The sequence below is a fragment of the Leptinotarsa decemlineata genome, unplaced genomic scaffold (genome assembly GCF_025532065.1).
Source record: "Leptinotarsa decemlineata unplaced genomic scaffold, Ldec_3_MD MMD2_tig00000010_RagTag_RagTag, whole genome shotgun sequence".
Taxonomy (NCBI): Eukaryota; Metazoa; Arthropoda; class Insecta; order Coleoptera; family Chrysomelidae; genus Leptinotarsa; species Leptinotarsa decemlineata.
Genome location: NW_027412538.1, coordinates 2,352,456 through 2,365,408, shown reverse-complemented (window position 1 = coordinate 2,365,408; position 12,953 = coordinate 2,352,456). Strand labels below are relative to the sequence as shown.

Here is a 12,953-nt window from a genome sequence, read left to right as displayed (position 1 = left end):
ACTTAGCATTTTCATAAAAAAATCAATAACTCGAGAACGGTTATAGGGTACCTTATATGAAATCATATTATTTTCTCTGACCTTTTCAAAAGTGTAACCAAATACAGGGTGTTCCATTTGAAAAAACGCAACTTCGATATCTCACACTTCTTTGAGCCACCTTGTAGACTTCAAAATAATTTCTTTGTGCAGCCTCAATCAATATACTTTCACATAGTGGAATAAATATTTCGAAATATATTTCGAAATATTGATCTCTCCCAACTAACTACACAGTAGGATGTGGTATACGTCTGACGAAAAACAACTACTTTCCCGGCTAATACCACGTTGGATATTGAATTATATCCGACAGACACCTTTGATTTCCCATATATATATGATAGAATTTACCAATACTTGATGGAAATCCATGATAACGTATTCAGAAGATCTCAAGTGAGATATTTCGACTTGAAAGTTTACAAAATTGCAACAGGTGTTTCCCTATACAACATCATCTTTGGGCGTCACAAAACAAAATTGTGACGCTCGAAGATGCTATTGTATAGGGAAGTACGTGTACTCTCAAGTGGAAATCTCACATTGAAGTGTATTTTTTTGTGTGCCATAAACGTTTTTAATGCATATGGTTCCTAATTCGGAATATCAATTACATTCGACTATGATGTTTGCAAAATTTACCAGAAAATTTTACAGAAGCTTGAAGATTGATTAGAGAACAGAATGAACTCGAAGTATACTTACCATTCAAGTATATATCCAATGGATATCCAACACTTTTTAATAACTCTTTAACGTGACGCCTACTGTACTCAAATACATAAAAATAAACGGGGATGAACGAAGACATTGTTTTGGCGCTGTTAGTTATAGGCCTTACAAACAGTAGGTCGCTAAGCAACTGAAACATAATCACAATTAATATACAGGGTGTTTATTTCATCAGTTCGGACTTCCATTGTCTAATATAATATAAATTGATTTAAAATTCCTGAAACATAATATCAAGTGGGCTCAAGCTGAAATCATCCACGAAGAGGAACACTGGTTTAGGAGAAAATTAAAAGAAGCCGCGTATATGTTGTCCAAAATTACATTTAGCCAAGCTACCGTAGAGATATGTAACATATGAAAACCTCTAATCAAGCGGAAAACGACCAACTTCCGCCAAACGGTCATCTCCCGCTAACACCAATGAAGCGGAGAGAGAGAAGAGGGGATAGGTGAAAGCTCTCGAATGGCCTATAAATAGTCGTATCTCGAAAGAATAAGTCCAGTTATCACCTAAAGACGATTGTGGATACCAACAATCGAAACGTCGTGACGTAACTTGGTTTGGAATCTTTTGATTTTTTATTTTTCAATTTTTGTTAATAATATTTTTTAATTTCCAGCTTTTAATAATATTTCAATTTTTATTATTTTGGTTGTTATCTGGTTTAATGTTATTTCTTTGTAATTTCAGTTATTTTGTTCAAATAAAACTGTTATTTTCGGTTAATTTTTTTAATATTTTTTCAAGAATTTCAAATCAATTTATATCATATTAGACAATGGAAGTCCGAACTGATGAAATACACCACGAAACATTGTCAACCACTTTCAAACATACAGGGTGTTCAATAAAATGCGGCAAAAAATTAAAGGATTATTCCTTGGACTATTCCAAGGAACGAAAAAGAATTTCGACAATGACAATTTATTAACAAAAATTACATGTATTGTTTTTCAATCTACAAGATCTGTTGAAAATGACTACCCCGTGCTCACATGCAAGAATCCAATCTCATCGACTCCCGAACCCTTTCAAAAACACCAGGATCATTTCTGATTGCGTTACACCCAGCAATTATCCGGTTTCTCAAATCTTTCATATCCTCCATTGGAGCAGTATAAACTAATGACTTCAGATGGCCCCATAGAAAATAATCCAGGGAGTTTAATTCTGGTGATCGAGCAGGCCATAAGTGAGGTCCACCTCGACCAATCCAGCGATCTCTGTATGTTACTGTTGAAAACTCTCGAGCCTATATGGTGAAATGCGCTGGTGCATAAACCACATTGCATTGTTTGTAGCTGATGGTACATCCTCCAGAAAGTGAGGTAGCGTGCGGTATACCTCGCCGGTAAGTCTTCCTGGCAGAAATCTGAACTGATGTTGAAAACGATCTTCAAGCACCTCATGTGGATTTTATTCAGCTTGAACATGGTTATTGTGGAAATTTTTCTAGGCATTTCTTGAGAAACTGGCTGGTTAGATTTTTACTTACTTGGTAGGTCCAGTTTAGTACGCTATACTTCCATTTCGGCTACGTCGATAATTTTAAAATTACCAAAATTGTTATTGTCGAAATTGTTTTGCCCCGTATCTTCGAAACAAAGCGTCCTATCAAAAATGATCAGAAGACAAAATATCCTTAGAATAGTCCAAGGAATTTTTTTCCGCATGTTCAATAAACACCCTGTATATGGGCATGAAAATGAAATTAACTTCTTTTATACGTCAAAAATTAATGATGTTTTGGGAATGACATTCCATTGTCTATCAGAATTAAATCATCATGATTAGGGTTTCAATTATAGCGCCGGCGGCACCAAGAGTTATAGATTTTACTGCTGCCGGCATAATTTTTGGTTGAAGAAAAAAAATAGTGTGTTTCATTTTGGAAAAAAGAGTTTCATGTATTTCGCATGCTTACCAAACGAAACATGACTTTTTGTCATGTGATGGAATTAACCGATAGCTCTATGAGGCTAGCATGGCGAATCCAGCAAAATTGCAAAAAAATATATCAATTTGTAGCTGAATAGTTGCTAATTAGTTGCCAAAACAACGATTTTGTAGCTCGTGCCGATCCCTGAAAATCGCAAATAATGGTATCGTGATATAAAGGTAGCAATGTAACTCAAAATTATATACTTTTCCTTTGATCTTTACAGAAGATTTAGTTACTATCTATTTAGTTGCTAAGCCTTAGATATAGCGAAAAAATGTCCAATATTTTTTTTTAAATTTTTTCTGATCTGGCTATCTTGGAACTGGTTTTTCCTGGAATTGAAGATGTTACAAATTTATTGCTCACCAAGAGTAAACTTAAATACACTTTGAGTATCAGCAACAAAATAGTTGAAACTGATCAGCCGATTTTCAAATTTTTTCATTTTCCACGTTCTTGCTATCTTGAAACTGGTTTTCCTTAGAATGAAAAGTGTTTCAAATTCATTGCTCACCAGGTGTATACTCAAATACATCTTGAGTATCAGCAACAAAATAGTCGAAACTGATCGGCCGATTTGATTTTTTTTTTTCATTTTCCTCGTTCTTGCTATCTTGAAAATGGTTTTTCTGAGAAGGAGAAGTGTTTTAAATTCGTTGCTCATCAGGAGGGTACTCAAATACACTCCGAGAATCACCAACAAAATAGTTGGTCTTGATCGACTGATTTTTAATATTTTTTTAAATTCTCCCTGTTGTTGCTATCTGGAATTAAAGATGTTCTAAATTTGTCGCTCACCAAGAGTAAACTTAAATACACGTTGGGTATCAGCAACAAAATAGTTGAAACCGATCGGCTGATTTTCATTTTTTTTTTTATTTTCCACGGTCTTGCTAACTTGAAACTGGTTTTTCTGGGTAGGAAAAGTGTTTTCAATTTGTTGCTTATCAGGAGGGTACTGACATACACTCCGAGAATCAGCAACAAAATAGTTGATCTTGATCGGCTGATTTTCAATATTTTTTTAAATTCTTCCTTTTCTTGCTATTTTAAACTAATTTTTTCTGGAATACAGTGTTTTTTGAATATGTTGCTCACCAGGAGTATACTCAAATATCTTGGGTATCAGCAACAAAACGGATCGGCCGATTTTCAAGTTTTTTTTCATTTTCCTCATTCTTGCTAACTTGAAACCGCTTTTTCCTTGAATACAGAGTATTCTGAATTTATTGCTCAACAGGAGAGTTCTCAAATACACCTGGAGAATCATCAACAAAATACTCCAAACTTTTCGGTGGATATTTTTATTTTTTCTTAAATTTTCCTGATTTTGCTATCATCAACCTGTTTTTTGTTTCGAATGAAAAGAGCTGTATATTTTTTGCCAAATTGATAGTACTTAAAGATACACATGACGAACCAACAACAAAAGAATCGGCCGATCAAGGCCAACCATTTTGTTGCTGGTTCTCGGAGTGTATTTGAGTACCCTCCTGATGAGCAACAAACTTAAAATACTTCTCATTCCAAGGAAAACCAGTTTCAAGATACCAAGAATGAGGAAAATGAAAAAAAAATTGAAAATCGGCTGATCGGTATCAACTATTTTGTTGCTGATACTCAAGGTGTATTTGAGTATGCTCCTGGTGAGCAACAAATTCATAATACTCTGTATTCCAGAAAAAACCGGTTTCAAGATAACAAGAACAGGGAGAATTTACAAAAATATTAAAAATCGACCGATCAAAGCCAAATGTTGCTGATTTATTTCAAAGAAAACCAGTTTCATAGCAAGAATGCGTAAAATGAAAAAAATGAAAAAAATTTAAAGCGGCCGATCGGTTTCAACTATTTTGTTGCTGATACTCAAGGTGAATTCGAATATACTCCTGGTAAGTAAAAAATTTGAAACACATTTTATTCTAAGGAAAACCAGTTTCAAGATAGCAAGATCAGAAAAAAATTAAAAAAAATATTTTTTTTTGCTATATCTAAGGTTTAGCAACTAAATACTAACTGAATCTTTTGTAAAGATCAAATTTATTGAGTTACCTTGCTACCTTTATATCACGATATCATTATTTTCGATTTCTAGGGATCGGCACCAGCAACAAAATCGTTGTTTTGGCAACTAATCAGCAACTATTTAGCTACAAATTGATGCATTTTTTTTGCAATTTTGGTGGATTCGTCACGCTAGCCTGATAGGGCTTTAGCCGATACTTGATGTGAATCCATAACGCATTCAAGTAACACTCCATGGTGATATTTTCACTAAACACTACATAAAACCGCGACACGTGTTTCATTATAAAATAGCTTCATCGAACATATTCATACAATTTTTCTCAAAAGAAAAGAAATAGTGAGAGGTTTCGGACCAAGTACTGTTGAAAATCAATAAGACGAGTCTAGAATAGAATGAGTAAGATCAGGGTCGATAATTTTTGAAACCAAAAAAAAACAGTAGGATGAATCCATCGAAAAAGTAGGGGAATATGATGAAAATGAAAGGAAAAATAAATTACGGGCGATCTGAGTTCGAGAAGTGGAAGAGGGTGAGTTTTTAAGGGTGAGAAATGGTTGATCTCGATATCCGGCAAAACTAAGTCCTATGGAAAAAAGTTAGGTAGCAAAGTTATAGGTAATGAAAAGATCTACAACTTTTGTATCAACATTTTTTTTCACTCAACCTCAAATTTTTATTTTTATCTTTTAAAAGTTTTTTTTAACGAAATTTGGTGAAAACTCACCTTTTCATGTCCCAAATACACTGTAATTCATTTGATTTGAAATATTCAGAAACCATTCGACAATAGCGGATCAACATTTCGAAGAAAATATTCTGACAGGCCATGATGAATCTTTCAGTTTAATAAGCCGGGATCATCGATGGTATCCAATAACATTCTGCATCAGCTCATCTCCATCTAGCAGTTGGAGGTATTCGATCTTCGCTGCTTCGATGTGCACTTATTACCAAATGAGTTCTAAATCAGTAATATAGTTTTGGTTTCCTAGTTCAGCGTTAAACACTTACTCAATTTCATCGGTCGCTGAGGCAGTCACCTTGAAGAGATGTGCTCTAATTGTTCACTCATGAAAGCGGACCATAGAGAAGGGAAGATATGAGTTTCTGATGATACTACAGGCTCCATCTAGTACATACGTAGGCACTCCAAAATCAAAAGTTTACATCTTCCAAATCAGTAGAGTAGGATCGAGAAGGCAAGCATATTTTTAGAAGCAACTTCCTCCTTCTACGAAGTTCCGATGACTAGGTCAGTCAGGGTATGTGATGATATTTGCCACATATAGACTATTTTAACACCATCACATCTTGGGAATACAGTGATCCACCTTGAAGGTGGATATACATGTTTTTCATGCTTTCGTAATCGAGCTGCATCTTCTCTCCGTAATCCTTTCATCGTCCTCTTTGGAGATGGATCGTAACATATGCTACGATCTATGGTCTATGGGATCACCACAGCTGTATTCACGAGTATTTCTGAGCGCAACAGATGATATTGAGATGCAGAAGAAAGGATGCTGAGGAAATTTTTTTCGAACACTCTTCCAGAGCGGAATTGGACTCTAGCTTCACCAGAACACTAGTTGTTTACCAGTATTTATTGCGAATGCAATGCGAATGCAAGATACGCTCATAGGATACTGCATCAAACGCCATGCTAGATGCAAGGCGTATTATGCAGGGCACAGTGCAAGATTGCACTGTGTCCTGCATAATACCAGAACTATCAATAAAGCACATTTTTCAATTTTCAAGCTGAACTGGATTCTACTCTGAGTGACTCTGATCCTTCTTTCACAACAGTTGAATATTGGGTAGCAGTTGAATATTGGGTTCAAACGAGGCCGTACAAGCAAATGAGGTGACGACTCCAGAAACGGTGAAGAAAATCTACAAAGCGGTACTGAATAATCGTCGACTGAAAGTGTGAGAGCCAGCAAACTCAGTAGGAATTTCAATAGGTGCAATTCATCGTATATTATCTGAAAATTTGTACATGAGAAAGCTGTGTGGAGATGTTTCATCTAAGTGTCAAGCCAAGTTTCACAGCAACGAAGCAGAATTCTTGCGTCTGAGACAAAAAAAAATAGTGCACTCAAAAGGAAGAATCGGCTCCAAAGAAAACGAAGACCGTTTCATCTGCAGGCAAGATGACGGCATTGGTTTTTTGGGAAGCGCGTGGGATAATTTTCATTGACTATAAAGCGGAGACCACATATACGCGATTGCGACCACGCGATCGCGACTGCGATCAAACGCATTTATCGTAAACACTTCAATACGCACATACTTGTTACGACCTGTTAGCGATAGAGTGAAAGTCTGCAGCGTTTGATCGTGGGATAGTCGACGATAAGATATCAAACGCAACAGGTTACGTTTATCGCAGATCGCAAACACTAAAAATGGAAGATTTCACTGAAAAATTGATAGAACACGTGAAAAAATATAATGTGTTGTATGATATGTCACAAGCTGACTACGAAAATGTACGCATGAGAAATAAAGTATGGGATGAAATTGCGAAGGAGATTGGAAAACATACTGGTGAGTAAAATATTAATTTTTTCAAATAATAAATTTATTATAAGTAGGTAGTGGTTCATAAATTTCGGAAATAAGTGACAAATTTTTCACGAATGATAAAAGCTAGGTTGACTGCTCTCCTTTCTTCAACTGGAATGTTTTGGAATGCTTGTATTTGTACTGGCCTATCGTTATTTTGTTGTACATGAAGAAATTGTTCGTCAATGTTTTTCCCGTGAAAAGTTGGGCAATACGCAGGCTGCTTTTACAAGTTTTTCAGCTGTTTTCACTTCTACTTCTGATGGTCTAAAAAATAATTTTCACTAACACTAACACCGCTAACATTCCAAATGCGTTTTCCACAACGCGACGAGCTTTACATAAATGGTAATTAAAATTTTCTTCATTACGGTCATGCCATGATTGTCTATAGGGAAATAGTCTCATTAAGTAAGTACTTAAGGTTAAAGCTTCATAGCCTATCAAAACACACGGAACTTCATCATTTTTGCCAGGAAAAGGCTTATCTGAAGGAATATTAAATGTGCCAGTTTCAAATCTTCTTCCTATAGCTGACGCCTACATATCCACATTGCTGCAAGTAAATTTGTATTCGGGGTTAACAACTGCCATAAGTACAATTGAAAACTTTTTTAAGTAACAAAAGTAATTTGATTCGCTTTTTTTTTGGACAGTTGATGGTCACATGCTTTCCATCTATACTTCCTAAACAATTGGGAAAGTGCCACAAGTTTTCATAGCCCGAAATTGATTTATCCCATAAATCTTTTGTGGGCTCTGGCATATAAATTGGCTGCAATCTATCCCATATAGCTTTGCAAACTTCTTCCACAATTATGGCAACGGTTGAAAATCCTAATCGAAAGCTGTGACCAATTATTTTATATGAATCGCCAATAGCTAAAAACCTAGAAAAAAGTAGTAGGTTTTAGAATTTGGTTTTCTCTAATTACAATAACAATATATTCATTTTAAATTCAGTTTGATTATGGAAATAGGCACATGTTGATTGGAAAATGTTTTATTTGCAGGCGAGGACTTAAAAAAAAGCTGGAAAAACTTAAGAGATTGTTTCTCAAAGCACTTACGTTCCAGGAATACCAGAACTAGGCAAAGGGCTACATCCATTTGTCGCTATAAATCCTGGCCTTGGGCACAGCACATGGAAGCTTTTAGACCTTTCTTGCAATTTGCGCAGAGTCCAACATTGCTACTACTGATGATACATCAGAAAGTTCAGAAGTAGTAGATGAAGGAATTGAAGCAAGGAATACACAAAAAGAAGCTACAAAGAGTTCAGAAAACGTTAACGAAGCCAGTACTGGGACTACTGTACAAGAAAGATCGGCACAAATCTCATATATTCGTAATTCAAGCCAGAAAAGAAAAGCGGTAGAAAATTCGGCATCGAACAATTCATCTAATGTTGACAAAATTATTCACTTTTTGAATAAAAGGCACTCGGATGTTAAAAATAACTACGACAGCATAGATTTAACTTTTCAAGGATATGCTGCAAGCATCAAAAAACTGTCTTATCGACGCCAGACTATAGTGAAATATAAAATCGCAAAAAGCATAATGGAAGAAGAGCTGGCTCAAGAAACGGAAACTCAGACGGAAAGTCGACCAGGTACATATTTTTCAAACAATTCCACTGCTGCATCTTATACATGGAATACTATGCCATATGACTACTCATCGTTAAATTCGTCCAATATACGTGAGACTGATGACAATTCTTCTGCTGCAACGTGGTATGAAGATTTTTACCATACCAACGTGTGAAATACATACATATTTTTTATATCACATTATACTTTTCAACTGAATAAAAAAGTAAAGTATTACGAAATAATTATCATATTACCTCAATGTGACTGTTTGTCGTTCTGTTGGCCCAATCGGTTCCCTAAATGTAGTTTGCTCTAATGTCGTTCCTGATAAGATTCAATATTTCATCAAAACTTTCACATTCTATTCTAAAATACGTGTAGAATCAATTTGCAGGGTATAACTTATGAAATTCGCCTTCTTCTTCACGTTTTTTGTTAATTTCGTGCACCCAAACATTCCGCTTTTTCCTTCTAAAATATACATTAAATACTAGTTATTAATAGCCTACATAATATTTAACCAATTTTTGCTTACCGTTGTCTATTATTATCATCTTCATCCAATAATATTGCAAAAAGCAGTGCTTCTTCTTCCAAGTCGCACATTTTCAATAATGCGTCGATTTTAGGTCGCAATCGCAATTGCTTTCCAACGCGATCGCTATCGCCATTGCTATCGTGATCGTGATCGCGATCGCGTATGTGTGTTCTCCGCTTAAGGCGTCACAATACTGACGCCCGAAGATAATAATGGATAATTCATTCACTAACAAGTTCACACAAGTTATCCAAAAATGTTATGAAAAGTAATGTGTTGATAATGTAATGACATCGTATAGCGTATAGCGTGAAGTGACATTCCAAAATTTATTATGAGATTCGACCTACTAGGCATTTGAGAATTTGGAGAAAACTACCAAACTTCGTTATCACAATGGTAATAGTAAATTTGGATTCATGTCCAATGTTAACATACCTGTGCAACCTCATCGCTGGTAGCTTTTACGAAGCTATTGTATTTGAAATATTTCTTTCTCACTTCGTGTGCAAATATGCGTTTTCCTGACTCAGTTGTTATATTCAGTTGATTGGGAAATATCGAGGGACTCCATTCGTACAGTAGAAAAAGAAATCGCAGAAAGGGTATTGCTACAAAAACATAAATTTATATAAATATATCAGTGCAGACACCTCACTGAGGTTTTCAGAAGTGACCAGAGAAATTTTGTATTTGCATACCATCCTCTTACGGAAACCAACATTTTATCGCAACACGCCTGTAGATAGGCCAAAATAGTTCCTAACAACAACATTCGTAATGAGAAGATATGATCATCATCGTAAAGGCGTTTGTGAATATACATTTGATGGGGCAAGGAGAAAAAATGTTTACGTCCATTATTCGCCGGATTTGAATTTATGGTGGCATTGAACCCACTCCAGACTACACCTAAATAATGTTGATTGAAGTTTTCATGTCCAGGAGAAGGAACGTTTAGGTCCGGGAGAGCCTGGGAAATAACTCTCAATGTCCACGAGGCAGGGTTTCTCCTTAAATGGTACACAGTGTTGACCCGATGATTAGCGTGAACTGTTAATAAATAGCAGATTGAAGCCATCATCTTTCATCATCGTAAACTATTAAGGAGATGTACGGTTCCAAACATGGACACAGTACCTATCCGGAATGCTGCCTTCCGACAGTCCGAGTCTGCATATGATGATTCAAAAGACAGTGACCTATAAGAAGGCCTGTTAGACATCTCAGTTCATCTCTACTCTAGTCCAACAACTGTTGGACGCCTCGAGGTGAGCCAATCCTGGAAGATTCTGCCAGAAGTCCATAAATCTTCTTGCAATCCAGGTGTTCATTGTTTCTTTGGCAAAGCCTAAAGCGATGCCAATAACAGGTTTTGGCTAGGCCAGTATGGCTAGGAATCCAGACTAGAAAAAATATGTTAAGTCTTCCTATCAAGAAGAGTCGATTTTGGCAATTCGCCACCAATTTAGACGTTGCTCGGTAGGAATTTGAAATAAATAATGACAGCGTACGCAGCGCCCTCTAGATGTTACATTGAAATTAATACGAAATTGTAATTTCCCGCGTCAAAAAAACACGGGTACCAAAGTTCGTGCAAATAACTTATTTTTTGCAGAAGTTGTTTTTTAAAAACGAACAAATAAAATCAAATTCAATACCCTGTATTTTCGAAACGAAGCATTTTCAGGAAAAAGTTTATATAGACTTTTTTTAAGTGTCTCAGGAATAAGATAGTTAAATATTATAACGTACTTATGTCACACATGGTGTAACATATATGCGGATTATCTTATTTATCGATGTTGTAAAATGACATGAAATGTGGCTAGATCACTTCCTAACAGTAGTGTTAGTTGATTTGATTGAGAAGCTTCAAATGTCCAAGTGTCCCCCAGTTCACTCTAGGTGTTTACTCAGGGTGTTTCAAATTCGATACTCACCATTGGGATCTCGGAAACTATGGGTGATACGAAGATAGTTGAATTGAGACAAAGTTGCGCATTTACCTGACTAACAATATTCCATTGAGACAGTTCTGAAATTCCGAGTATATCCGGAGATATCCGGAAAAACAGATATTTCGGAAAATGGTTTTTATTTTTTTCTGGGTTTATTTTTCGAAGCATTCGAAAATGAATTGCACTTTCACTTTGCCACTTTTTCCCTGCTATATAATGGTGTTGCTATCCGAAGTTTCGTTTTCCGGCCCCCATCATCAACTTAATTTTTTCTTATGGGCTTCACATTGGATTCTTTCTATTTTGAAAATAACCAGATTTTACGTTTTCAATGATGTATCATGAGTTAACAATTTTTTCTCGAAAAATTGAAGATATTGAAAAAATTAAATCTCATCATAATAGGCTTTGACTTTGATGTTTCTGAATTTGACATTCAATTTGTTACTCTCAATGACATTTTGTTGATGTGAAAGGCATTGCATTTTTGGCGAAAAATGGTTTTCACGAATGAAGAAAAAAAAATATGAAACAAATTTATTACAAATACGATAGAAACAGTGTTAGGACATCGGAAATATATTTAAACTTGTATCCCGAAAGACGACAACTACATCGAACTATGTTCAAGCTATTAGATAAAAATCTCACAGAATTTGATTCATTTGAAAAGCCGAGGAAAAATTACGGGGTAAGAATGGACATGGAAACTAAAAAAAAATTGATAAATGGGGTATGCATGAGGTAAGTTGGACTTTTTTTTTTTTTTAGAAAAAACCGCATAAGTGGTAGCTATTAGCGGCAAACATATGAAAATATATCTAAAACATGCAGTTTTGGTATTAGTATTTTGGAAAATTTCACTTAGTTTGGAGGGAATTTTATTGTTCAGTCTCTCAACTGTGAAGAGCGGGCACTCTACCAGAACATGCTTAACAGTCACAAGCACTTCACACGCGAAACATTTTGGTGGCGGTTCTTTCCTCAATAGATGTTCATGCGTAAGCAAGTGTGGCCCAGTCTCAATCTGGTAATTATGACTTGATGGAAGCAATTTGTTGCTTTGTTGTTCCAAGGATATAATATATATTGAATCATCAGCAAAAAGTCTTGCCTGAACTGGTTTCTGCAGATTTTGTAGCACATCATTAATGGCCACAAGGAATAAAGTGGGGTTGGACTTTGTGTCCTTTTCAATAAGAATTATTAGTTTGCAGATAAACATGAACCCGGGGAAATCTACACGTCAAAATTTCTTCCGAAATGAATATTTGTCATACAAGTGCTTCGAGACATCTCAAAGAAAGCGGTTTAAAATGTTACAAAATACACATATCCCAAAAATTGCATCCAGGTGATCCCGAAAGGCGAATATACCTTGGTAATTGGCTAATAAGAAGACCTGATTTTCCTGTTTTCCTGGAGAATGTATTTTGGACAGTTCCGAGAAATTCGACCTCAAGTGCGATTCAGTATTAACGTGTGGGCAGAAATTCATAAAGATAATTTTGGGTCCTCATTTGAGTATTTGACGGA

The 12,953-nt window shown here is 35.7% G+C and overlaps 2 protein-coding genes across 2 annotated transcripts in view; one reads left to right on the top strand and one right to left on the bottom strand.

The window, feature by feature from the left end:
- Nucleotides 1-12,953, top strand: part of Neto (Neuropilin and tolloid-like) — an 803,231-nt gene that overhangs the window by 15,973 nt on the left and 774,305 nt on the right. The window lies entirely within an intron of this gene.
- LOC111513883 (carboxylic ester hydrolase) overlaps nt 1-12,953 on the bottom strand; it is a 37,030-nt gene that overhangs the window by 5,805 nt on the left and 18,272 nt on the right. The window contains exons 8-9 of the mRNA XM_074171258.1: nt 9,895-10,067; nt 748-904 (exon numbers count right to left, since the gene is read on the bottom strand). Of these exons, the coding sequence (XP_074027359.1) occupies nt 748-904; nt 9,895-10,067 (330 nt within the window). The remainder of the gene's footprint in view (nt 1-747; nt 905-9,894; nt 10,068-12,953) is intronic.